Source organism: Pogoniulus pusillus, chromosome 13, assembly GCF_015220805.1.
Source record: "Pogoniulus pusillus isolate bPogPus1 chromosome 13, bPogPus1.pri, whole genome shotgun sequence".
In the NCBI taxonomy this organism is placed as follows: Eukaryota; Metazoa; Chordata; class Aves; order Piciformes; family Lybiidae; genus Pogoniulus; species Pogoniulus pusillus.
Window position 1 is genome coordinate 17,127,514 of NC_087276.1, and position 23,879 is coordinate 17,151,392.

The 23,879-nt window shown below is 59.0% G+C and overlaps 1 protein-coding gene across 3 annotated transcripts in view; it reads left to right on the forward strand.

Annotated features, from left to right (window-relative positions):
* The first annotated feature begins 1,183 nt into the window (after positions 1-1,183).
* Positions 1,184-23,879, forward strand: part of RAB11FIP3 (RAB11 family interacting protein 3) — a 79,531-nt gene continuing 56,835 nt past the window's right edge. For all 3 annotated transcript variants that reach the window (XM_064153246.1, XM_064153247.1, XM_064153248.1), the window contains exons 1-2: positions 1,184-1,953; positions 18,404-18,497. In XM_064153246.1, the coding sequence (XP_064009316.1) occupies positions 1,621-1,953; positions 18,404-18,497 (427 nt within the window). In that variant the 5' untranslated portion in view covers positions 1,184-1,620. The remainder of the gene's footprint in view (positions 1,954-18,403; positions 18,498-23,879) is intronic.

The following is a 23,879-nucleotide window of genomic DNA, read 5'->3' on the forward strand; positions in this document are numbered from 1 at the left end:
GAGCTTTAGGAGGCTGCATCGTGTCTGGTCAGGTCAGCCCCTGCTCTGCTGTGCTGGCGGACCCCAGTGTGCTGAATTGGGCCCTGAGGGAGCATGGAAAACCAGAAGAGCCCAGTGCAGCCCCAGTGCGTGGTGGACGTTGTGTCACAGTGCCCCTGACCAGTGGTGCCCCAGAGTCTGTCACCTCCTTGGGCCCGGCTGGCCCTGGGGAAATGATTCTGGCAGCTGCTGGGTCCATCAGTAGAGATGATGGGGAAGTGCTGAGGCTCTTGGTGGGAGTGCTGCCAAACTCCATCACCCCTTCACAGGCTGTGGAGCTTGGGCTGGGGCCTGTGCACCATCCTTTGCCATGCTGTTCTTTGTTCCAGACAAGACAAGCATTTTCTCCTGGAGAAGGAGCTTGTTTGAGTGTTGTTGCTAGCTGCTCTCTGGCCTGCAGCCCTGCTTCTGAGGGGCTCCATTTGACCAGGCACAGTGAACTGTGTTGTGTTTAACCTTGACTGAGGGAGCTGGGGACTGTCCCTGTGCGCAGTAAGGGATCTGGTCCCTCCTGGCACCATGGAACTGGTTTGGTTGGAGAAGACCTTTCAGATCACCAAGCGTTAACCCAGCAGCAGCCCCACAACGGGCTGGGAACATTAAGAGCCACGCTAGCCAAGCTGCGGATGGGTTTGTGCTCCTCACCGGCGGCTGTGCTGGCCAAGGGGCAGGGGTGTGGGGCACAGGGAGGCTGGCAGGGGGCACGGGAGCTGCCGTATAGATGCTGGGCCACGGGTGCCTGGTTGCCCCTCGGCGTGGTGCACACTGACCCCCGGAGGGGTGCGTGGCACCGGGGTATCGTGCCCACCTTCCCCCGGGGAGAGCTGGGCAGTCCCGGAGGGAGTGGTTCTCGGCGCCGGTGAAAGGTGCGCCCCACGGCCCCGCGGGGCACCGTTTACCCAGCGCGGTGCGCTGCCCCCACGGGCTCCGGAGGGCTGTGCGCTCCCCCCCCGGTGCGCGGTGTCCCCCCCCCGCCCCCCAGGGAGCGCGCGGGCTGCACGTGCTCGTGCGCCACCAGGCCCCGCCTCTCCCCCTCGGCCCCGCCTCTCCCCCCTCGGCCCCGCCCCCCGCTGCGCACGCGCCGGGGCGTGGCCAGGCTCTCCTCGCTCCGCCCCACGGTGTGTGGGTGGGGCCGCGCGGGCAGACGAGTGACGTCACCGCTCCGGCTACTGCGGCGGCGGCGGCCGGGTTGGATCTGGTGTTTGGCCGTGGGCTGCCCCCGGCGCGGCGGCGTGGGCAGGCAGGTGGCGGGGCTGTCCCTCAGTGCCCTCGTCTCCTTCTCCCCACACCCCCGAGCCCACCGAACCCCGCGTACCCTACGGTGCTCGGAGGCACCGTTCCCGGGCGGGCGGGGCGGGGTCGACGCCGCCTCGCACAAAGCCGTGTGTGCCCGGGTGCGGGCGGAGCTGTCGCTGGGACCGCACCGGCTTCGCTGCATTGGCATCATCAGCGCCCCGATACCGGTATCGCCGCCCCTGCAGCCGGGCGACCGCGATGTGAAGGGGTGATGGGCGCGGGGCATGGCCGCCGGGCAGCGGTGGGGCGGGCGGCGGCGGCGGGCGCTGAGCGCCGCCGGTGAAAATGGAGCCGCCACCGCCGGCGGCCGTGCCCGAGCCCCGGCTCCCCCTCGGGCCGCAGCGGGACGGGACGGGTCTGGAGCCGGAGCTGGAACCAGAGCCGGAGTCGGGCCTCTGGCTACTTGAGGCCGCCGAGCCCATCCCGGGGCCGCCGCCGTGGTCCCCTCCGGAGCATGGGGACTGCCTGGTCTTGGAGGGTTCCGCCGAGACCCCGGCTCGGGCGGAGGAGGAAGAGCCGCGTCTCCGGCCCGTTTTCGACGCCCTGGACCGCGACGGCGATGGCTTCGTGCGGGTGGAAGAATTCGTCCAGTTTGCCACGGCCTACGGTGCCGAACAGGTGAGGCCGGAGGGCAGCGGGCACCCGGCAGGGCCTGCACCGGGCCTGGGCCCACCCTGGGTTGGCGGGGCCCCGGCGGGCTGGGGCCTCCCCTGACACCTGCCCTGTGGCAGGGTCCTGCGTCCCCCCAAGGAAAGAGCCGTGGGTGCTGGGGGTGAGGTGATGGCTCCCTGCCATGCAGCGCCGCGGTCGGTGTCACCCCGTGGGCACCGTGCTGGGCTGGCGAGGGACCCCTGTCTGCCAAAGGGGTGATGAGCGATGGTGACTGGTGTTGCTGGCAGCAGCCTCGAGAAGAGCGTTTGGCGTGAGCAAGGGCAGTGTCTGCATCAGTGGCCTCTGGGTCATCCCGGGTGAAGGACAGGGATGGGCCCGAACGGCTGCAGGAGCTGGAGCTCACCTCCTCCCGGTGCCCATCCGCAGTGCTCCCCAGCGCCAGCGTTCCCTTTGCCAGCCTCCTGCCCGCCGGGAGCGGAGCAGCTCAGCAGTGCCGCTGGGATCCTGTGTCCCCTCTCTTTGTTCTCCATCCATAACACATTTCAGGTTTGTCTGGGCAGCTCCCGTGCCTGAGGGACCGGCGGCAAGATCCCAGGGTCTGCTGCCGCTCCTCGTCCCCATCACTGCTGAGGGTCCCTGCGTGGCCTGGCTGGCACGGTGCTGAGCTCGGAGCACCTTGTTAGCGCGGTTTGGGCTGCCTGCAGTACTCTCTTCGTCCTCCTCTCCCCTGCTTTGCAGCCTGCGGAGCCTGCGCTGCCCTGCAGCAGATCGGGTGCGATGGCATTTGAAGCCTCCTGCCGTGACCCAAACTGGAGAGAGCCTCCCGGGGCACGGCACTGCCTTCGGGGGTGTTCTGTGTGTTGGTCTCAAGACCAAAGGTTGGTTGGTTTGGATTCGGGTTGTTTTTCCTTTGGAAGGCAGGGAGGTATTGCTGTGAAGTTTGTGTGCGCCCAGCCAGGAGGTTTGCTTCCCTTCTCCAGCTGCAGCTGCTGTGCCTGCATGCAAGTGGCATGACAAAGCAAATCCTCGTGTGTCAGAGGCTGTGCTGCTGGAGGAGGGCTTTCCAGCTCTGCCCTCCCGGGAAAACCACCTCTCCCGGGTGAGCCAGAGGGGTTGCTTTTAGAAAACACCTCTGGAAAGTGGAGCTGGGTACCAGCCCTGTCAGCTCGCTGGCTGGCAGGGGGCACAGCGGGGGCAGGAGGCATCACTTTACTGCTCCCTGCATGGTTACCCGGGCAGCGTCACGGCGCCGGGGCGGGGGGGCTGGCCGGATCGTCTGCTGCATCTGCCATGCCACCAGCTTTATTCGGCACAAAGTTTCTGAGTTGCATCTTCCCACTGTGCCCCCCTCATTGCTGTGGCCAGCAGAGGAAGCAGGAGTGGAGGCGTCAGAGTCCCTCAGTGGAGGTCACAGATGCTGTGCCCTGCAGCCATCGCTCTGGGGGGCAGCAGGAGCCTGACAGGGAACCATTCACTTTCCCAGGCCTCTCTCTAGGTGTTTGCTGTGGAGCAGCCCAAGTAGGTGGGAAATGAGGGCAGGCAGTGGGTGTGTGCGTGGCAGGGGACGTGGCAGGTGGTTGTTAGTGCTGGCAGCGTGTGTGGCTTAGCCCAGACCTGCCACTCCAGCCCCGTGCAGCACTTTCTGCCTTCATTCTGGCATGGCAATTGTGCCAGAGCTATGAAAGGGTGACAAAAAGTCTGCAAAGTACTATGACATCTTGGCCTGAGGAGGGTTTGGGAGCTGTTAAGGTCTCTCCTAAGGTGAAGCAGGGCAGATACAGGTTGAAGATCAGGAAAAAATTCTGTGATCCACAACTTCCCTGGAGGTGTCAGAGGCCAGGCTGGATGGGGCCTTGAGCAAGTTGGGCTAGAGGGAGGTGTCCCTGCCCGTGGCAGGGGGCTGGGACTGGGTCAAAGGTCCCTTCCAACCCAACCCATTCTGTGATTCTGCATCAGGGCAGTTTTGTGCTGCTAGAAGCTGTTCGTTTGGACAGCCTCAGCTACGAAGTGGCTGTCTGTAGGCTTCTGGCTTTGGCTGTCCCTTTAAAGCTCCTTGTGCCTTGCTGCTGAGCACAACTCCCAGCGATGCTGCCCATGCTGGACTACACAGTGCTGCCCAGAGTCATTCATCCTCAGCAAGAGGCTTCCAGGGTACACTAAATGCTGAACACGCTCAGGAGGTCGGTGTGCCAACAGGTAATTGGCATCCCAGGGAGCACAGCCTGGTACCTTGCCTGGTAAAAGGCAAGGTGCCTTCTGTTTGTGGTCCCTCTGCCTGCCTTGTGGCAAGCCTGCAGCTTAGAGAAGCAAGAAACCACACCGAGTGTGATGGAGAAGGGGTTGGTGGGGGGGTCTGTAAGCTGCCAGCAGCAAGAAAGGGAGGAGCTCAGGAGGACTTCCTTGACCTCTTTTAACAGATATAATGTGGGGAGCTCTTGAAAAATGGAAAACCAGCTCAGGTGGAAGTTAAAGGGCAGGAGCATCGCACTGGGGGGGTTCCGGTTGGACATGAGAAGAAACTTCTTCACTGGAAGGCTTCTTAAGCCCTGGTCCAGGCTGCCCAGGGAGGTGGCTGAAAGCCCATCCCTAGAGGTGTTTCCAGCAGGCAGAGCTGTGGTGCTGAGGGCCATGGCTCAGCCCCAGCCTTGGCAGAGTTAGAGAAGGGTTGGAGTGGATGATCTTGAAGGGCTTTGCCAACACCATGACTGCGTGATGACTGAGTGAAGAAGGGTAAAGTGGTGTTAAGACACTGACAGGACATTTGGTGATGTCACCCGAGGTTGTACTGTGGCTGAAACTGGGAAGCCTGTGAGGGAGGTGCTAGGGTGTGATGGCTTATGAAGGTATCGGGTAGCAGGGAGTTAAGGAGGAGCGAATTCCACTCCTCTTACTGTCCCCCTCCCTAGCAAGAAGAAGAGGAACCTGCTTCCTTCTCTTCCCCCCCTCCTTGCTCCTGCCCTCTGCCCACACACCAGGTCCGCATGGGGTGTGTGGAATGAAGCTCTCAGTTCTAGCAGCCAGCTGGTTCAGAGGGGGCTACCAGGTTGTGGGGAGCCACAGAGCAGCAAGTGTTGCCCTCAGCAAAACCCCGGAGGAGGTTACGAGCTCCTGAGCTCAGCCTGCTGCAGGGTTTGGCTGAAGTGGTTGTTAGCTAAATGCCAGAAATGGAGCCCAGCTGGCAGCTGTGCTGTGGAGGTGACAGAGCTCTGAGCTTCCAGTCTTGAGGGGTTTGATCTCTGTGTGATGGAAAGCAAAGGCAGATAAGCTGGGAGGGTGGGGAATTGGTTTGTTTTGTTGCTTAAGTAGCTTGGGTCCTAGTTTAAGGTGCTGGAACATCTCCCTCCTGAGGACAGGCTGTGTTGGGGCTGGAGCAAACTGAAGGGTGGGTGCCAGGAGGGTGGCATCAGGCTTTTGCCAGTGGTGCCCAGTGACAGAACAAGGGACAGTGGGCACAAACTGGAGCATCAGAAGTTGCATCTGAACATAAGGAGGAACTTCTGTAACTGAAGGGTGCTGGAGGCCTGGAGCAGGCTGCCCAGAGTGATGGTGGAGTCTCCACCTCTGGAGAGAGTCCAAACCCACCTGGATGTGTCCCTGTGAGACCACCTCTAGGTGCCCCTGCCTTAGCAGGGAGGTTGGACTTGATCTCCAGAGGCCCCTTCCAACCCCCACCAGTTTGTGATTCTGTGGTTGTCCAAAGACTGTCTTAAAGAGCTCCATGGCTGTGGTGTTGGCAGTGAAGTGTTGGTGTGCAGTAGACGAGGTTAAGGCATGGACATTCACAGACAGTTTGTTCTTCTCTGATGTGATAAAAGTGGAGAGAGTGAGTCTTTGCCAGCCCCCTTCTGTAGAAAGGTGCCTGGAGAGGATGATGCTGAGATCCCAGCAGCTGGTACACACCAAGATCAGGATAGCCTTGAGCAGAGAGGATAACAGCCTCATGATGGTCCTCCAGCTCTGGATGTTTGTGCAGCACAGACTATTGTGGCCCTCAGAAAGCTTTTTGGGACCAGCTGTGTGCTCCGTGGGCTTGTAAACAAGGTCACAGGATGGTAGGGTTTGGAAGGGACCTCCTGAGATCATCAAGCCCAAGCCTTCTGCCCAAATAGGGTCACCATGGGCAGGTCATACAAGAGCACATCCAGGTGGCTTTGGTATCTCTGCAGAGAAGGAGACTTCACAGCCTCTCTGGACAGCCTGCTCCAGGCCTCCAGCATGCTTACACCAAACAACTTCTTCCTCCTGTGCAGATGGAACCTCCTGGGTTTCAGTTTGTGTCCACTGTCCCTCAAGGTGTGTGGGGAAAGTTCTGGAGGACAACTTGTCTGTTCCTGCAGACCCTCTGGAGCTGTCAGTAGCAGCACGAGGCAGTTGCTAGCAGTGCTGGGTTGTTCCTGTCTCTTCTTGGGGTCTGATGCTCCTTTGAGTTGGGTCCTGCTGCTGTGGCAGAGGCTGCAGTGAGTCTGGGCTAGGCAGCAAGGCACCTTCACGTAGCTTTGATGCCACCTTGTGAAGCAAGAAGGGCTGTTCCTAGAGGTCTGTGGGTCACAGAGTCTGAAGCCCTTGTGCAAAGCCCTTGGAGCAGCAGAGGTCTGCTGCCTGTGCTCAGAGGCCAAGTCTCTCTTCACTGCATTTGCTGCTGGCTAGAAATGCAGCAGAACCAAGTGGTTGGAAGCCATGAGGAGAAGCCACGTTGCTGGTGTCTTGACTTTTCTCTTCTTCCTTTTCCCATTTTGATCCAGAAGCCTGCTGGAGGTCCAGCAGCTTCTTGACCCCATGATCTCGCTGCCTCTGCTCATTAAGAGGAGTCCCAGGGTTTGTGGAACCTCTTTTCAGACACCCCAAGCTCTGCAGCACCTCTGTGCTTCTGACAGCTTCAGTTTCTCTTTTGACCTCCTGATGATCAATCCCAGCTCCATTTCCATGGCCTCTGTTTCATTTTCTTTCACATTGGCATCCTTCAGGAGTCTGCCTCTCCCTGCCAGCTTTCCTCTGCCCCCACACCAGCTAATCCCCTCCTCAGCTCTCCATACTCAGCTCTTTGCTTACCCTTCTCTGGTGTCTTCTGAAGCTTTTTATCAGCCTAGTTGTGCTTTTCTGATCTCCCACCACCTTCTCAGCCTTATTGTCCTGAGATGCCCTCCCTGAGCTGCAGCAGCAGAGGAGGTTTGGGGATGGCAGGCAGCACTCCAGACAGTGACTGTGGACAATTGTGGGGTTCAGTTTTATATCTAAACAGGACAACCTGCAAGATCTGGTAGCTGCCTCCTGTCATGGAGGCTGCAGGGACTCAAACTACAGCTCTGTAGTGGCTTGTTCCTGGTGAATCCAGGCTGGCTTCTCCTGCTCCTCTCTGATGGGCCCCTTTGGAATTGCACACAGGCCCTGGATCAAATGCTCCTTACCACCAGCATAGTCCTCTCTTGGAGTTGTTGATGTTGCATCTGGGTTTGGATATCCTCCTTGTTCCCCTTGGTCTTCTCCCACTTCTCTGTGAAATGGAATAGTTTGGATCACTCTCAGGAGGAAACCTCAGTTATGTTTTATTGTAGTTTTTGGGAGGGTTCTTGCTGCAAAGAAAATAGACTCACAGCTTCATAGAGTGCTTTGGATTGGAAGGGACCTTCGAGATCATCCAGTTTCAACTCCCCTGCCACGGGCAGGGACAACCCCTACCAGCCCAGGGTGCTCAAGGTCTCATCCAACCTGGCCTGTAACACCTCCAGGGAGGTTGTGGGTCACAGAATGTGATCACAGATTCTGTGATCCACAGCCTCCCCGGACAACCTGTGCCAGTCTCTTCCCACCCTCACAGCAAGGGATTTTTTTGTCATCTCCACTCTCAGCCTCCCCTCTCCCAGCTCAAAGCCATTGTCCCTCAGCCTGGCACTCCCAGCCCTTGCCCAAGGACCCTCCCCAGCTCTTCTGCAGCCCCTTCAGGCACTGGAAGGCTGCTCTGAGGTCTCCCTGCAGCCTTCTCTTCTCCAGCTGAATGGCCCCAGCCCTTCCAGCCTGTCCCCATAGGGAGGTTCTGCAGCCTCTGATCATCTTGGTGGCCTCCTCTGGCCCCTCTCCATCAGCTCCAGGTCCTTCTTGTGCTGGGGACCCCAGAGCTGGAGGCAGTGCTGCAGGTGAGGTCTGAGCAGAGCAGAGGAGCAGAATCCCCTCCCTGTGCTGGCTTTGCTTCTAAGGCAGTGGCTCAAACGCTCTTGCATGGCTCCAGGCGTGCCTGTAGCCATCTCTGTGTGTGTTGGCAAAGGAACACACCTGAAGTATTTGGCTTGTCATGCCCAAGGGCTGGTGTTCCCCACAGCAGCTGATGGCAAAGCTCCCATTGGCACTGCTGGCCCTGGTGTGAGCCTTACCTCAAAGATGGTCTGGCTTGGCCACCTCCTTTTGCAAAGGAGCTTTCGTCAAGCTTAATAACACAGCAGCACTGCACAGCAGCTCAGAGCTGGGAGCTTTCCTTTCCTCCCTCCTAGAGCAAAACACTTCCAACCCAGCATATTTGCTGCCTTGTGGGCGAGGTGGTTGCTGCTGGAGGCTGCACAGAACTGGGCTGCTTTGCGGCTGTCCCACAGGCTCCCAGAAGCAGCTGATTGCTGGCTCCTGGGTTTGCCTTCTCATGCTGAGTTCTGCATTGAAGTCTCTTGCAGGCTTCCCTCCTGAGCCTGGCTGGGGAGAGTTGGGAGCCTCTCCTGGCAAAGGCTGGGTCTCAACAGCTAGATCTGAGCTGGAGTCAGGTTGAGGGCTCAGTCTGGCAGCAGCCTGAATGCTGAAAGGCCTGGATTGTCTGCAGGGGCTGGGAGGAGGCTGCTGCTGGAAATTTCATCCCAGCTACTGGGTTAGGCAACCTTTTCCTCCTGCCTTTCTGCTCCAGGTGCAGAATGCAGCCATTGCTGAGCAGGGTGTGGGTTTATTTTGGTTCCCAGTTAGATGTGTCCCGCTGGAGCTGCAAATAAAGAAACCTTCTTCACTCCAAGAGAAAGGAAGAGATTCAGGGCTGCTCTGGGGGGGTGGCTGTGGGCAAGGGGGGCAGATGTGGCATTTCCAGGCAGCAATGCGTCCTTGTGACCAAGAAAGGCAAAGTCTCCTGGGGTGCATCAAGAGGACTGTGGCTAGCAGGGCAAAGGAGGTTCTCCTCCTCTGCTCTGCCACACAGTCCTGGGTCCAGTCCTGGGCTCCCCAGTTGAGGACAGAGAACTGCTGGAGAGAGTCCAGGGGAGGCTGCAAAGCTGCTGAGGGGCCTGGAGCAGCTCTGGGAGCAGCAAAGGCTGAGAGCCTGCAGAAGAGCAGCCCCAGAGGGCATCTGAGCAATGCTCAGCAAGAGCTAAAGGAGCTGTGGGGATCAAGAGGCTGGGGCCAGAGTCTTGTCAGTGGTACCCAGGGACAGGGGCACAAAGTGGCATCCAGGAGGTTGCATCTGAGCAGGAGGAGAAAGTTGTTTGTTGTGAGGGTGCTGGAGGCCTGGAGCAGGCTGCCCAGAGAGGCTGTGGAGTGTCCTTGTGTGGAGAGCTTCCAAGGGCAGCTGGGCACTGTGCTGCTGGGCAGGCTGCTGTGGGTGCCCTGTTTGAGCAGGGAGTTGGACAGGGTGATCTCCCTGAGCTGTGTGCCTCATCTGCTCCTAAGGCTTGCCGGGTGATTGGTACTGGGTGAGTGCCCTGGCAGGGAACAGGGATCACATCAAAAGGTTTTCACTGTTGAGTCTCTTCTGAGGTTGGGGTTTTTATGCAATAAAAATTGTTCTCAAGCTTTGCTCATTGCAGAGAGATGGGTCAAGAGGAGCCTTTCTCCTTTCTCAAGAGCAGGAGGCTTTCTAAGGTTATGGATAATAAAAGCTGGATTCAGGTCATCATAATTAACTGTCTGGAATTTGATACTGCTGCACAGCCTGGTGGTTTGGACTTTTTAGAGTCTCTTTTGCCTACTATTCCTTTTAACTGAGCACTCTCAAAGCATGGCAGAGTTGTTTGCATCATTATTAGGTCCAGAGGTGGCCACCAAGATGCTCAGAGGCTGTGGGGACAGGCTGCAGGGAGACCTCAGAGTAGCCCTCCAGTGCCTGAAGGGGCTGCAGGAGAGCTGGGGAAGGACTTTGGGCAAGGGCTGGGAGTGCCAGGATGAGGGACAGTTCTTTTAGCTCTTGCTGAGCGTTGCTCAGATGCCCTCTGGGGCTGCTCTTCTGCAGGCTCTCAGCCCCAGGGCTCTCAGCCTTTGCTGCTCCCAGAGCTGCTCCAGGCCCCTCAGCAGCTTTGCAGCCTGCCCTGGACTCTCCCCAGCAGTTCTCTGTCTCTCCTCTTCTGGGCAGCCAAAGGCTGGAGGAGTTGAAAGCCCCAGCACAGAGATTTGTTTAATGTAGCTTCATCTTCCCCCATCTACTTGGTGGAACTTCATGGAAACTGCTCCAGAACAAACCAAAGGCACCAGAAAATGTTCATCACCTTAAAATCTCCAATCCTCAGTGGATGACCTCCTGGCAGATTCAATTTGAGCTCCTTCTTATGTTCATCTAAGCTCTGTGCTGCTGTGTAAGTTTTTTATGCCCCACTTCTGTCCTCCAGCAGGATGCTGCCATCCCAGCTGAGCTCGGAGGTGACTTCAGATGTGGCACTTGGCTGTCCCCCAAGGATGGCTGTGACGTGTCTAAGGAGATCACCTAGCACTAAACCTCCTGATCCAGTTCTGTGTCTTTGGAAGGGTGAGAACAAGCTTCCCACTGTCATGGGAGGAACAAAAGCTGCAGACAAAGCTCTGTGATGTTCTAGGGGGTGGAGGAGCAAAGGCTTTTCAAGTTCCATTGAGCAAATGAAGTTGTTCAGAGAGGAGCATCTCTTGTGAAGCTTTTGAGCAGGAAATCTGGAGCACTTGAGGCAAAGGCAATTAAACTGGGATGAAGCCCTTGCGGTGTCACTTCATGTTCCTGGCAATCTTCTCAAACCTTGAAGTTGTTTCCCTGAATGAGTTTGTGCTCTACGGTCACAGCAGCTGCTGGGCTGTTGGGAAATAGTCCTGCCTGATGGTGAGAAGGCACTTCAAAGGAGAAGGGCCTGGGGGTGTCAGGTGGTGCCAAGCTGCTTAGGAGCCAGCACTGGTCACTGGCAGCCCAGAGCCAGCTGTGTGCTGGCTGCAGCCAGAGCAGGGAGAGCAGCAGCACAGGGAGGGGATTCTGCCCCTCTGCTCTGCTCAGGCCTCACCTGCAGCACTGCCTCCAGCTCTGGGGCCCTCAGCACAAGAAGGACCTGGAGTTGCTGGAGAGCATCCAGAGGAGGCTATAAAGATGCTCAGAGGCTGAAGAACCTCTACTGTAGGACAGGCTGGGAGAGTTGGGGCTGTTCAGCTGGAGAAGAGAAGGCTGCAGGGAGACCTCAGAGCAGCCTTCCAGTGCCTGAAGGGGCTGCAGAAGAGCTGGGGAGGGACTTGGGACAAGGGCTGGGAGTGCCAGGCCGAGGGACAATGGCTTTGAGCTGGGAGACTGAGAGTGGAGAGGAGGAAGAAATTCCTTGCAGTGAAGGTGGGAAGAGACTGGCACAGGTTGCCCAGGGAGCTGTTGGAAGTCCTGGCTGGATGAGGCCTTGAGCACCCTGGGCTGGTGGGAAGTGTCCCTGCCTGTGGTCAAGACCATGAAGGTCCCTTCCAACCCAACCCATTCTGTGACTATGAACACAACAAAGTTCATCTCCTGAAGCTGTGGTGAGAAACCTTGGAGCTGGCAGGCTGAGTGCCAGAAGTTGCTGTGGTCAGGCTGGTTGCCTCCTACAGCCCAGAGGAATTCCTGCCAGCAGGAAGAATCCCAGCTGCTGGCTGTGGGCAACCTGAGCTGCTGCAGACCTTCTGCTGTTGGACTGCAGGCTTTGTGCTGAGGGCCTGGCTGGGTGCACTGATTTGTTCTGGTTTCTCGTCAAGGGTGGGCAGGAAGGATCCAGGTCCTCAGGCTTTTGTTGGCTGCCAGCTCTTTGAAACATATTCTGGCTTCTCTTTCCTTTTCCTGTGGGATTGTGGAGTGTTGGAAGCAAAGGTTTTCCCTTTGCACACTCCTGATCATCTTGGTGGCCCTGGCGGAGAGCACAGGAGGAGGCTTCCTGCTCTGCATCAGCTTTGGGCTTGCTCCTGGCTCACAGCTGACTTGGAGCCTTCTCTCTTCCTCTCCCAAAAAAGGGAAGGCAGTGGCAGTGTGCTGCTGGGGAGGGAGTTCTCTCCTGTTTGTTCCAGAGTCCCATCCCTCTGCTCCGGAACTTCCTACGCTGGAGGAGGAGGCTGTGGCTGTGGAGCGGCTCCGGCGCGGCAGTGCCCACGGCACAGGGCAGGAGCTGCCCCACGCAGGTGGCAGCCAGCAGAGGCTGTTGGCATGCCAGGCTGCTCTCCTCTTGGAGAAATCCTGGAGTCACAGACTGGGGTGGGTTGGAAGGGACACCTCCAGCCAGGTTGCTCAAGGCCCTGCCCAAGCCGGCTTTGAGCGCTTGCAGGCTTGGCACCTCCACCCCTCCTCTGGGCAGCCTGTTCCAGTGCCTCCCCACCCTTGTGGAGCAGAATTTCTTGCCAATGCCTAACCTTAAATCCAGCTTCTTCCAGTTTGAGGCCATCACCCTCATCCTGGCACTCCCAGCCTTTGTCCAAAGTCCCTCCCCAGCTCTCCAGGAGCCCTTTCAGGCACTAGAAGGCTCCTCCAGGGTCTCCCTGGAGCCTTCTGCTCTTCAGGCTGAACACCCCCAACTCTGCCAGCCTGGCCTGACAGCAGAGCTTCCACCCTGCCAGCACTGCTGTGGCCTCCTCTGGCCCTGCTGCAGCAGGTCTCTGTCTGTGCTGAGCACTCCAGAGCCGCCCCAGCACTGCAGGAGAGGTCTCAGCAGGCACAGCAGAGGGGCAGAATGCCCTCCCTGCCCCTGCTGCCCACCCTGCTGGGGACCAGCCTAGGACAGGTTGGAGAGAGGAGGGTTTGTGAGGCTAGAAGCTGTGTGGCAGGTGGGAGAGCAGGGAGCTGGTTCTCATGGGGAGCTGCTCAGCTTGCTTCAAGGAAGGAGTTTTGCTGCTGGAGGTTCTCCCCTTTGGCTCGTGGGAGTTCCTCTCCCACTCCAGCTCTAGAGCCACTTGCAGGCTGGTGAAGATTCACGGGAGGGTTATTCCCCTTTTGCCTTAAATAGCAGGTTTGATTCTGTTTCCTGCTGCAAGGAGAGCTGAGAATAAAGCAGAGTGAAGCTTGGTCTTTGTCTCCTCAGAAAGCTGCCTCCTCCTTGCTTTCAAGCTGTGGACTGATAGCAGAGAGCCTCTGGGACTGAGGTGACAGCAAGGACACTTGAACTGATGCCTGCTCGAGATTAGATGCAGAAAGTAGCCTCTTGAAATGTCATTTGTGGTGGACCTTGAAAGAGAGAGTTGACCAGGCACTATCTGCCTGCTGATCTCCTCCCGGAGCTTCTGAAGAGGCTCCGAGAGGCTCACAGCAGCCCTGGCTGAGTGCCACCGCTTGTGAAATAAATAAGGCAGCTCTTGCTCTGCTTCCACACAGCTGACCGCTGGAGCTCTGCCCCTGGAGGGCGTTTGAAAGGTTACCTAATCAGGTGTAATTGCAGCAGCACAGCAGCCTGCTCAGAGGTGCTGCCTGCCTTCTCTAGAGCAACAGATTCACTCTGGACACCTCCGAACGCTGCTGAGGCCAAGGGCAGTCCAAGTTCTCAGCCTGCTTGGTTCTGGGGATCAAACTGCAGGTGTGGAATGCTGGGAAAGGTGTCCTGGCTTTGGGAATCATAGAATCACAGAGTGGGTTGGGTTGGAAGGGACCTTCAAGACCATCCAGGGACAGCTCTCACCAGCCCAGGATGCTCAAGGCTTCATCCAGCCTGGCCTCAAACACCTCCAGGGAGGCTGTGAATCACAGAATGTGACTGAAGATCACATTCTGTGATTCTGTGATCCACAGCCTCCCTGGGCAACCTGTGCCAGTCTCTCTCCACTCTCACTGCAAGGAATTTCTCCCTCCTGTCCACTCTCAGTCTCCCCTCTCCCAGCTCAAAGCCATTGTCCCTCAGCCTGGCACTCCCAGCCCTTGTCCCCAGCTTTCCTGTAGCCCCTTCAGGCCCTGGAAGGCTGCTCTGAGGTCTCCCTGCAGCCTTCTCTTCTCCAGCTGAACAGCCCCAACTCTCCCAGCCTGTCCTACAGTAGAGGTTCTTCAGCCTCTGAGCATCTTCATGGCCTCCTCTGTCCCCTCTCCAGCAGCTCCAGGTCCTTCTTGTGCTGGGAGCTGCAGAGCTGGAGGCAGTGCTGCAGGGGAGCTGTGAGCAGAGCAGAGCAGAGGGGCAGGATTCCTTCCCTGTGCTGCTGGTTATACTTTTCAAAGGTTGAATTTCCAACTGCTCTGACTTCTGGAAGCAGCTGTTAACACTCTGCCTGTTGGTGTTGGATTTTTCTTAAGAGGATGGGTTTGGCCTTGAGACAAACTGAGTTTTTCCACCCAGATGAATCCTTTGGCTTCTGGTGAGTAGGGCAGAGCTGCTGCTCCACTTCTCCACACCCTGTGGGTGACAGACACCTTCCTGGCCTCATTCTGTTCAATTCCTTTGTGCCACTGCAGGCCAAAGGTCTGGCTGAGAATAGAGGACCAGCATCTGGGTAGGCACTGGGACAACCACACTTGGAATCCTGGGGTCACTTTTGAGCCCTCACCCCAGGAAGGACATTTACCCCACAGCATCCTCCAGGGCTCCTTAGTGCTCTGCCTGCTGCAGGAAGGGGTTGTAGGACATGGGAGGCAAAGCCTGCACTTGGGCTACTTCCTGCTGCCCCAAAGCAGCAACTCTGGCTCAGGGCTGCCTGCTTTTGAGTTCCACACTGCAGTTTGGTAAGGTGCTGACTTCTGCTTTTGGCTTCACAGGAGCCCTTCTTTCACCTCTTCGCTGCCCCCCCCCCCTTTTCATTCAGACCCTCCCCACCACTTTTTTCATTCACCCCCACCCTCCTTTTCATTCATCTCCCTCCCCCTTTTCATTCCCTCACCAGACTGGATGTGGCCTTGAGCAGTCTGGGCTAGTAGGAGGTGTTCCTGCCCCTGCCAGGGATGTTGAAACTAGAAAGTCTTGAAGGTCCCTTCCAACCCCAACCATTCCATGGAGCCACAAAACAGCAGCAAACAGGAGGTGAGGAGCTACAAGAAGCTGCTGCTGCCAAGCAGTGAGCTGCAGAGGCAGCCCCAGAGGTGGCAGAGGCAGGCAGAGGAGCTCGTGGGCAGTCAAAGGCTGGGACAAGGATGTTCCTCCAGCACTGTGGCTGTGGGTGCTGGGAGATGCTGGCACACAGGACACAGCTGCTGCTGTCCCTGGGCAGCTCTCGCAGTGGCTGAGGGCATCAGGCAGTGCTGCTGGTGATGTCCTCTCTGCCTGAGAGGAGACTGAGGGCAGAGCTCATTGCTCTCTACAGCTTCCTGAGAGGAGGCTGCAGCCAGCTGGGGGTTGGGCTCTGCCCCCGAGCCTCAGGGGATAGAAGGAGAGGAACTGGCCTGAAATTGTGCCAGGGGAGGGTTAGGATGGAGAGGAGGAAGAATTTCTTTGCTGCCAGAGTGGTCAGGGGCTGGCTCAGGCTGCCCAGGGAGATGGTGGAGTCCTCATGTTCCAGAAATGTGTGGCCATGGCACTTGGGGCCAGGGTTTGGTGGCCATAATGGTGCTGGTTGATGTTGGATTGGATGATCTTGGAGAGCTTTTCTAACCCAAACTGTGCTTTGGACTTGTTTTCTGTGTGTGCTGAGCTCCTCAAGGTGTCAGTGGCTACTGACTCAGGCTGACCATGGTGTTGCTTCATTAGTGCTCAGGGTTCTTCTTAAGCCTGGAGCAGCAAATGCAGGCAGGTTTGGATCAGCTCAGACACACTGTCAGGGACCTGAACTCCATCAGGGTCTTTCCAAGGTGTTCTAAAGAAGGGCTGGAGCAGATGATCCCTTTCATCCTGGGGTTCTGTGATTCTGTGATCAGCTGCATGGCTCTGGTTTGTTTGCCTCCCTCGGGTCAGCGCTGTGAAATCTGCAGAAGCATTTCCCCTGCTCTGCCCTTGCCCAATTTCAGCACCCAGGTGATTCTTTTGCATAACAAAACACTGATCCAGCTGCTCCATCCCTGGCACCAGCAGCGCTGTGGGATGGGCGTCTTTGGGGGGGTATTGACAGGACACAAGGAAGCAGCCAGAGGAGATTTAGGCCATGAGGAGCAATTTCTTCCCATCAGAGTTTCTCAGGCACTGGCCCAGGCTGCCCAGGGAGGTGGTGGAGTCCCCACCCCTGAGAGAATTTAAAATCCAGCTGGATGTGGTGCTGAGGGAGGTGGTGCAGTGGGAGGTGGTGCAGTGGCAGTGGCTTAGCAGTGTCATACAATCACAGCATGGCTCAGGTTGGAAGGGACCTCAGAGCTCATCTGCTCCACCCTCTGCCATGCCCAGGGACACCTCTCAGCTAGACTCAAGGCTTCATCCAGCCTGGCCTTGGACATCCTCAGGCAAGAGGCAGCCACAGCCTCCCTGGGCAGCCTGGGACAGACTCTCAGCACCCTCACGCTGCACATCTTCTTCCTCAGCTCCACTCTGACCCTGCTCTGCCTCAGCTCCAAACCATTCCCCCTTGGCCTGGCTCAGACACCCTCAGGAGAAGTCCCTCTGCAGCCTTCCTGCAGGATCCCTTCAGGCACTGGCAGGCAGCTCTGAGGTCCCCCTGGAGCCTTCTCCTCTGCACACCCCCAGCTCCTTCAGCCTGTGCTCACAGCAGAGCTGCTGCAGCCCTAGGATCATCTTTGTGGCCTCCTCTGGCCTCACTCCAGCAGCTCTGTGTCCTGGGGGACAGCAGAGCTGGAGGCAGTGCTGTGGTGAGGTTTCAGCAGAGCAGCAGTGTTGGGATGTGAGCTCTGGCTGAGTTGGACTTGACCTCAAAGGTCTCTTCCAAACTCATCAGTCCTGTGATTCTGTGACATGAGCCTGCATGGTGCTTGGAAGCTGCCAGCAGCCCTCTCTGGCATGTCACAGAGTCACCAAGGTTGGAGCAGAGCTCTGAGATCACCAAGTCCAGCCTAAAGCCTAACAGCACCACATCAGCTAAACCATGCCCTGGTGCCACATCCCAGCTTTCCTTAAATGCCTCTGGGGGTGGCAACTCCACCAGCTCCCTGGGCAGTCCACTCCGATGCCCAATCACCCTTTCCATGAGGAAGTGTTCCTGACATCCAGCCTAACCCTCCCCTGGCACAGCTCCAGGCCGTGCCCTCTCTGCTTGGCACAAGCTGCCTGGGAGCAGAGCCTGACCCCTGCCTCACTCTGCAACTGCCTGAAGGGAAGCTGTAGTGTGACAAGGTCCCCCTGAGTCTCCTCTCTTCCAGGCTGAACACCCCCAGCTCCCTCAGCCTCTCCCCAGCAGCCTTCCCCTCCAGCCCCTTCCCCACTCTCGTCTCTCTCCTCTGGCCCCACTCCAGCCCCTCAAGATCTCTCTTGCAGTGAGGGTCCAGAGCTGCACACAGAGCTCCAGGTGAGGAGCACAGGGCAGGATGACAGCCCTGGTGTTGCTGCCCACACTGGTCCTGATGCAGGCCAGGATGCCCTTGGTCTTCTGTGCCCCGTGGGCACACTGCTGGTTCATGCCCAGCGGCTGTCAACCAGCGCTGCCAGGCTGCTCTGCAGCCACTCATCCCCAGTCTGTGGCTGCATAGGGTTGTTGTGGCCAAAGTGTAGGAGCCTGCCCTTGGTCCTGTTGAATCTCAGCCCTTTAGCCTCTGCCCACTGACCCATCCTGGCCAGGTCCCTCTGCAGCATCTTCCTACCCTCCAGGAGATGGACTTCTCTCCCAACTTGGTGCCATCCACCAAGTCACTGCCAGTCCCACATGTTCTCCCACATGGAGACTGTGCCATGAGCAGCACTTGGAGGCTTACCAAGGCTGATGAAATGCCACTTGAGCTTCTGGTGTCTCTACAGGCAGAGAAGAAATTCAGCTGCAAGCTTCTGAGCTGGGAGAAGCTGCCAGATGCAGTAACTGGAACCCACAGGTTGCTGAGAGCTGCGTTTCTTGCTCCGAGAGCTCTTTGGTGAGGGCACAAGAACCTGACTCAGCCAAGTCCAGCACCTCTGCTACCCACAGAACTGGGGGGTATGCTTCTGTTGTCCTCTTCTCTTTCACAGTGGAGTGTGGCAGCAGGTTGGCAAAGTCTGTGCCAGGTTGGACTTGGGGGTTTCTCTCGTGGCAGACCCACAGAGCTCCAGCCCAGGTTGCTCAGGGCCTCATCCAGCCTGGCCTGGAACACCTCCAGGGAGGTTGTGGATCACGGAATCACAGAATGAGCCTCTGCAGAGCCTTCCTGCCCTCCAGCAGATCAACACTGCCACCCAGTTTCGTGTCTGCAGGTTCACTGTCACAGCCCAGGTGTCCTCAGCCTGCCTCCCAAGGTGCTTCTCTGCTGCAGGGGTCCAGGACTGATGTGGCTCTTTGGTGGTTGCAGGTGAAGGACCTAACGAAGTACCTGGATCCCAGCGGGCTTGGAGTCATCAGCTTCGAAGATTTCCATCGAGGGATCAGAGCTATCAGAAATGGAGGTGAGTTTGCTGCTGTGCTGCCAGGGAGGGTGAGCAGGCACCAAATGTCACCAGTTGAAGCTGCCTGGTGAGACCAGGCTGGCATTGGTGTGCTGGGAAGCACTGCTCTGTTGGGTAGAGTGGTCAGCTGGGTGGCATCATGGAGCTAACCAGGCTGGTACAGGCTGCAAGAGACCGCCAAGGTCATCCAGTCCAAGCCTTACCCCAGCCCTGCCAGGGCACCACTGAGCCATGGCCTCAGCACCACAGCTGCACAGCTCTGAAACACCTCCAGGCATGGGAACTCCACCACTGCCCTGGGCAGCCCAGGCCAGGCCTGGACAAACCTCAAGGGGAACAAATAGCTCCTCCTGGCCAACCTGAGCCTCCCCTGGGGTAACTTGAGGCTGTTTCCTCTCCTCTGTCCCTTGTTCCTAGAGAGCAGAGCCCAACCCCCAGCTGGCTGCAGCCTCCTCTCAGGGAGCTGTAGAGAGCAATGAGCTCTGCCCTCAGTCTCCTCTTCTCCAGCTTCAACACCCCCAGCTCCCTCAGCTTCTCCTCCCCAGCCCTGTTCTCCAAACCCTTCCCCAGCTCTCTTGCCCTTCTCTGGCCCTGCTCCAGCCCCTCAGTGTCCTTCTGGGAGTGAGAGGCCCAGAACTGATCCCAGCACTCAAGCCATGGCCTGCCCAGTGCCCAGTCCAGAGTCACATTCCCTGCCCTGCTCCTGCTGCCCACACCATTGCTGATCCAGGCCAGGCTGCTGGTGCCTTTCTTGCCCACCTGGGCACCCTCTGGCTCATCTTCATCTGCTTTCACCAAGCACTTCCAGGCCCTTCTGCCCCAAGCCTGGACCCTTCTGGGGTGGCTGTGACTCAAGGGCAGGAGTTGGTGACCCCTACACAAACTCTGTTGGTTCATAAGTGGAAAAGCCTCAAAGTGACTCCTGTTTTGCTGCCAGTTCCCTCCTTGTGCTGCCCCTTTCCCAGCCCAGCTTCTCCCTGTTCAGCACTGTGGTGTTTTATGGCAGTCCCAGGCTTCAGTGGCTGAGGCAGCTGATTCCCAGCCCTCCTGAAGCAGGAGGAGATGCAGCAGGCTATTAATTAGTAATAAATTGCTGCTGGAGGAGAGAGAGCTCTGGTTTGTGTTTCTCTTCAATAATTCAGTGCTGTGGTGTGGTGGTAATTGAATGAAAATAGCAAATTCAGCCAAGACCTCATTTGTGAAGCTCGGAGGAGGTTGATTTATGTTTGTCAGAGTGGTCAGGAGAGGCAGAGCTCTCTGGTGCTGTACGGGACAGACCCAGGGTAGGGCACAGAGGGAGCTTCTGGGAGCCTCAGAGCTGAGCAGTGCTCAACTTGAAGGGATCCTGAGGATTTGCTGCTGCTGCTGCTGTGGCAGGCAGCCTGGATCAGCCCTATGTAAGGAAAGGAGAGGTTATGCTTGCTGCTGCCTGGCCCTCTTAATGAGGTTTGCTTAATTAGCTGGGCCTATATTTAGCCAGAAGGCATTGTGCTACCTTCCCTGCTACTCTGCAGCTCCCTGTTTAGTCACCAGCCTGAGACCCGATGGAAACTTGCACCTTGAAGTGTCTGACTTAATGCCAGTGCCAGCAGGGACGGGCTGGAAAGGACCTCTAGAGCTCGCACAGTCCAACACTCTGCTAAAGCAGGGCACCCCCAGCAGCTTGCCCAGGAGCACAGTGCCCAGGGTGGGTTAGAAACTCTCCACACAAGGAGACTCCACAGCCCTGGGGCTGGAGAGCCTGGAGAAGAAAAGGCTGAGAGGGGATCTGATCAATGTCTGTGCATATCAGAAGGATGGAGGGCAGGCAGGAGCATGCCAGGGCAGGCAGGCAGGCACAGGCAGCAGCTCCTCACGGCAGGCAGGAGCATGCCAGGGCAGGCAGGCAGGCAGGCACAGGCAGCGGCTCCTCACTGCAGGCAGGTGCATGCCAGGGCAGGCAGGCAGGCAGGCACAGGCAGCGGCTCCTCACTGCAGGCAGGTGCATGCCAGGGCAGGCAGGCAGGCACAGGCAGCGGCTCCTCACGGCAGGCAGGAGCATGCCAGGGCAGGCAGGCAGGCACAGGCAGCAGCTCCTCACGGCAGGCAGGAGCATGCCAGGGCAGGCAGGCAGGCACAGGCAGCGGCTCCTCACGGCAGGCAGGAGCATGCCAGGGCAGGCAGGCAGGCACAGGCAGCAGCTCCTCACGGCAGGCAGGTGCATGCCAGGGCAGGCAGGCAGGCACAGGCAGCGGCTCCTCAGGGCAGGCAGGAGCATGCCAGGGCAGGCAGGGCAGGCACAGGCAGCAGCTCCTCACGGCAGGCAGGTGCATGCCAGGGCAGGCAGGCAGGGCAGGCACAGGCAGCGGCTCCTCAGGGCCGGCAGATGCATGGCAGGGCAGGCAGGCACAGGCAGCGGCTCCTCAGGGCAGGCAGGTGCATGCCAGGGCAGGCAGGCAGGCAGAGGCAGCGGCTCCTCAGGGCAGGCAGGTGCATGCCAGGGCAGGCACAGGCAGCGGCTCCTCACGGCAGGCAGGTGCATGCCAGGGCGGGCAGGGCAGGCACAGGCAGCGGCTCCTCACGGCAGGCAGGCAGGTACAGGCAGTGACTCCTCACGGCAGGCAGGTGCATGCCAGGGCAGGCAGACAGGGCAGGCAGGCACAGGCAGCAGCTCCTCACGGCAGGCAGGTGCATGCCAGGGCAGGCAGGCAGGCACAGGCAGCGGCTCCTCAGGGCAGGCAGGTGCATGCCAGGGCAGGCAGGCAGGCAGAGGCAGCGGCTCCTCAGGGCAGGCAGGTGCATGCCAGGGCAGGCAGGCAGGCACAGGCAGCGGCTCCTCACGGCAGGCAGGTGCATGCCAGGGCGGGCAGGGCAGGCACAGGCAGCGGCTCCTCACGGCAGGCAGGCAGGTACAGGCAGTGACTCCTCACGGCAGGCAGGTGCATGCCAGGGCAGGCAGACAGGGCAGGCAGGCACAGGCAGCAGCTCCTCACGGCAGGCAGGTGCATGCCAGGGCAGGCAGGCAGGCAGGCACAGGCAGCGGCTCCTCACAGCAGGCAGGTGCATGCCAGGGCAGGCAGGCAGGCACAGGCAGCGGCTCCTCACGGCAGGCAGGTGCATGCCAGGGCAGGCAGACAGGGCAGGCAGGCACAGGCAGCAGCTCCTCAGGGCAGGCAGGCAGGTACAGCAGGGCTGGTAGCAGCCGCCCCCTCTCCAGCAGGCAGGTCTCTCTCCACGCAGGTCTCCAGGCAGGTCTCCAGCGACCCCCAGGCAGCCTCCCAGGCGGCTGGCAGCAGGCCTGAGCTGTTGCCGCAGGCTCTGCTCGGCTCTCTCGGTCCTCCCCAGCCCCCGTCGAGCGGCTCGGTTCCCCTGCCCTGCCTGGCCAGCCAGGTGTGCCCCCAGAGCCCCCTGCAGGCTCCCGACCTGCCTCTGCCTCCAGGGCTCCCAGGGCTGGGAGGCTCCCGGGCTCAGAGCGCCCCACTCGGCCCCGGGGGGGCCAAACTCCCGCACACCCAGCGACTGTCCCCGGCGATGCTGGGCTGCCTATTTGTTTGCGATCCCTCACAGCTCCTTCCCTGGGCCGGGTGCTCAGAGCCCTTTGGAGCCCCAGCCCCTTGCTGCCTCACCAGCAGCTCAGGTTTGCTGTCTCCCTCCCTTGCAGCCCCCTGCTTGCGCTCCAGCTCGCCCCAGGCGTGACCGAGTTGGGCGGTTCACAGCCGTGCTCTGAGCCGGAACATCTGTAACAGCTGGGGACAGCCCTCCGCAGGTAACCCCTGCTCCCAGAGGGAGTGCTGCTGGCAAAGCAGGGCTGTGCCAGGCAGGGCAGTGCCAGGCAGGGCAGGCTGCATTCCTGCAGCTCCTGGCCTGGGTCATCTCCCTCAGCTTCTGATCCCTGAACAAAGGGGCCCCTGTGCGCTGCGAGCAGACAGTGCCTGCGCTGAGGAGATGTGCTCATGAGCTCGGGGTGGGGGCCCGAGGGTGGAAATAGGCAGAGCTTTATTCAGATGCTTCAACTCAGAGTTCTTTGGATTTGGGAAGATGGAAAATGCAGCAGCAGAACCAACACCCAAACCTGGAAGCTGTAACGGAGTTCCTGTTTGCAGGGACAGCAGCAGCTGGCAGCAGGGGGCAGGGCTGGGGGAGCGCTGGGCAATGCCACTTTTGGAGGATGGGCAATTCAGGAGCCTGCCACATGCCCAAGGAGTGTAGCTGGGTGGAGATGCCCCTGTGGGACTGGGGAAGGGAACTGGAGCAGGAGGAGCTCCTTCAGCCTCCTAGAGGCGTCTGAGGTGCTTCCAGAGGACAGAAGTATGCAGCTGGGGTGGGTGCAGAGTGGGGAGCAGCAGAGCTGGTGGGCAAGGCTGGGCTGCCTTGGGCTGCAGGGGGGCTGCTGCTGCACAGAGCCTGTGTGACAGCACCAGGCTGCTGCTCATCACATCTGGTAGCAGTGTCAGCCCGAGCCAGGGGCAGTGTCTGTGGGGCTGCAGCAGCCCTGGCAGGGTTTCAGTGGGGCTGTCCTCAGAGCAATTCCTCTAGCTGGCATTTTGGATCCCCATATGGTTGGTGTGCTCCTGGTAGCCGAATGCCCATGTGGGAATTTCCTGAAAGGAGAGCACTGTGCAGCCCTCCCCCTGGATGCAGGCTGGGAGCAGTGCATCTAACAGCTTACAGCCACTGTGCCAGGGACCTGTGGACATCAGGACCAGCAGCACAGTGCTCAGCTGGCCTTGGAAGCTCTCCACACAAGGACACTCCACAGCCTCTCTGGGCAGCCTGCTCCAGGCCTCCAGCACCCTCACAACAAACAACTTTCTCCTCCTGCTCAGATGCAACCTCCTGGATGCCACTTTGTGCCCCTTGTGCTGTCCCCGGGCACCACTGACAAGAGCCTGGCCCCAGCCTCTTGCCCCCCACAGCTCCTTTAGCTCTTGCTGAGCATTGCTCAGATGCCCTCTGGGGCTGCTCTTCTGCAGGCTCTCAGCCTTTGCTCCTGCCAGAGCTGCTCCAGGCCCCTCAGCAGCTTTGCAGCCGGCCCTGGACTCTGTCTTTCCTCAACTGGGGATCCCAGGACAGGACCTCAGGCTCCAGCTGTGGCCTGTCTAGAACAGAGTAGATATGGTGGGGAATCTTTCTTGCCCTGCTGGCCCCTTTGGCCTCTTCTTGCTGCAGCCCAGGAGAGGGAACTGCAGCTCAGGTCCCCCTTGTCCCTGCATGGCTCACTCCACAGGCTGGCTGTGCTCCTAGCCTGGCTGTGCCACTCTGCTACTAGAGCTGTGCTGCCTGCTCATGGATCTGGTGGTGCTGAGGCTCAGGTGTCATCAGCCACTCGGGGCCTGTCTGACCCTGCTGGGCAGCAGCTGGCAGCTCCCAGCTGATCTCTGGAGGGCCAGGCTGACTGTGCCC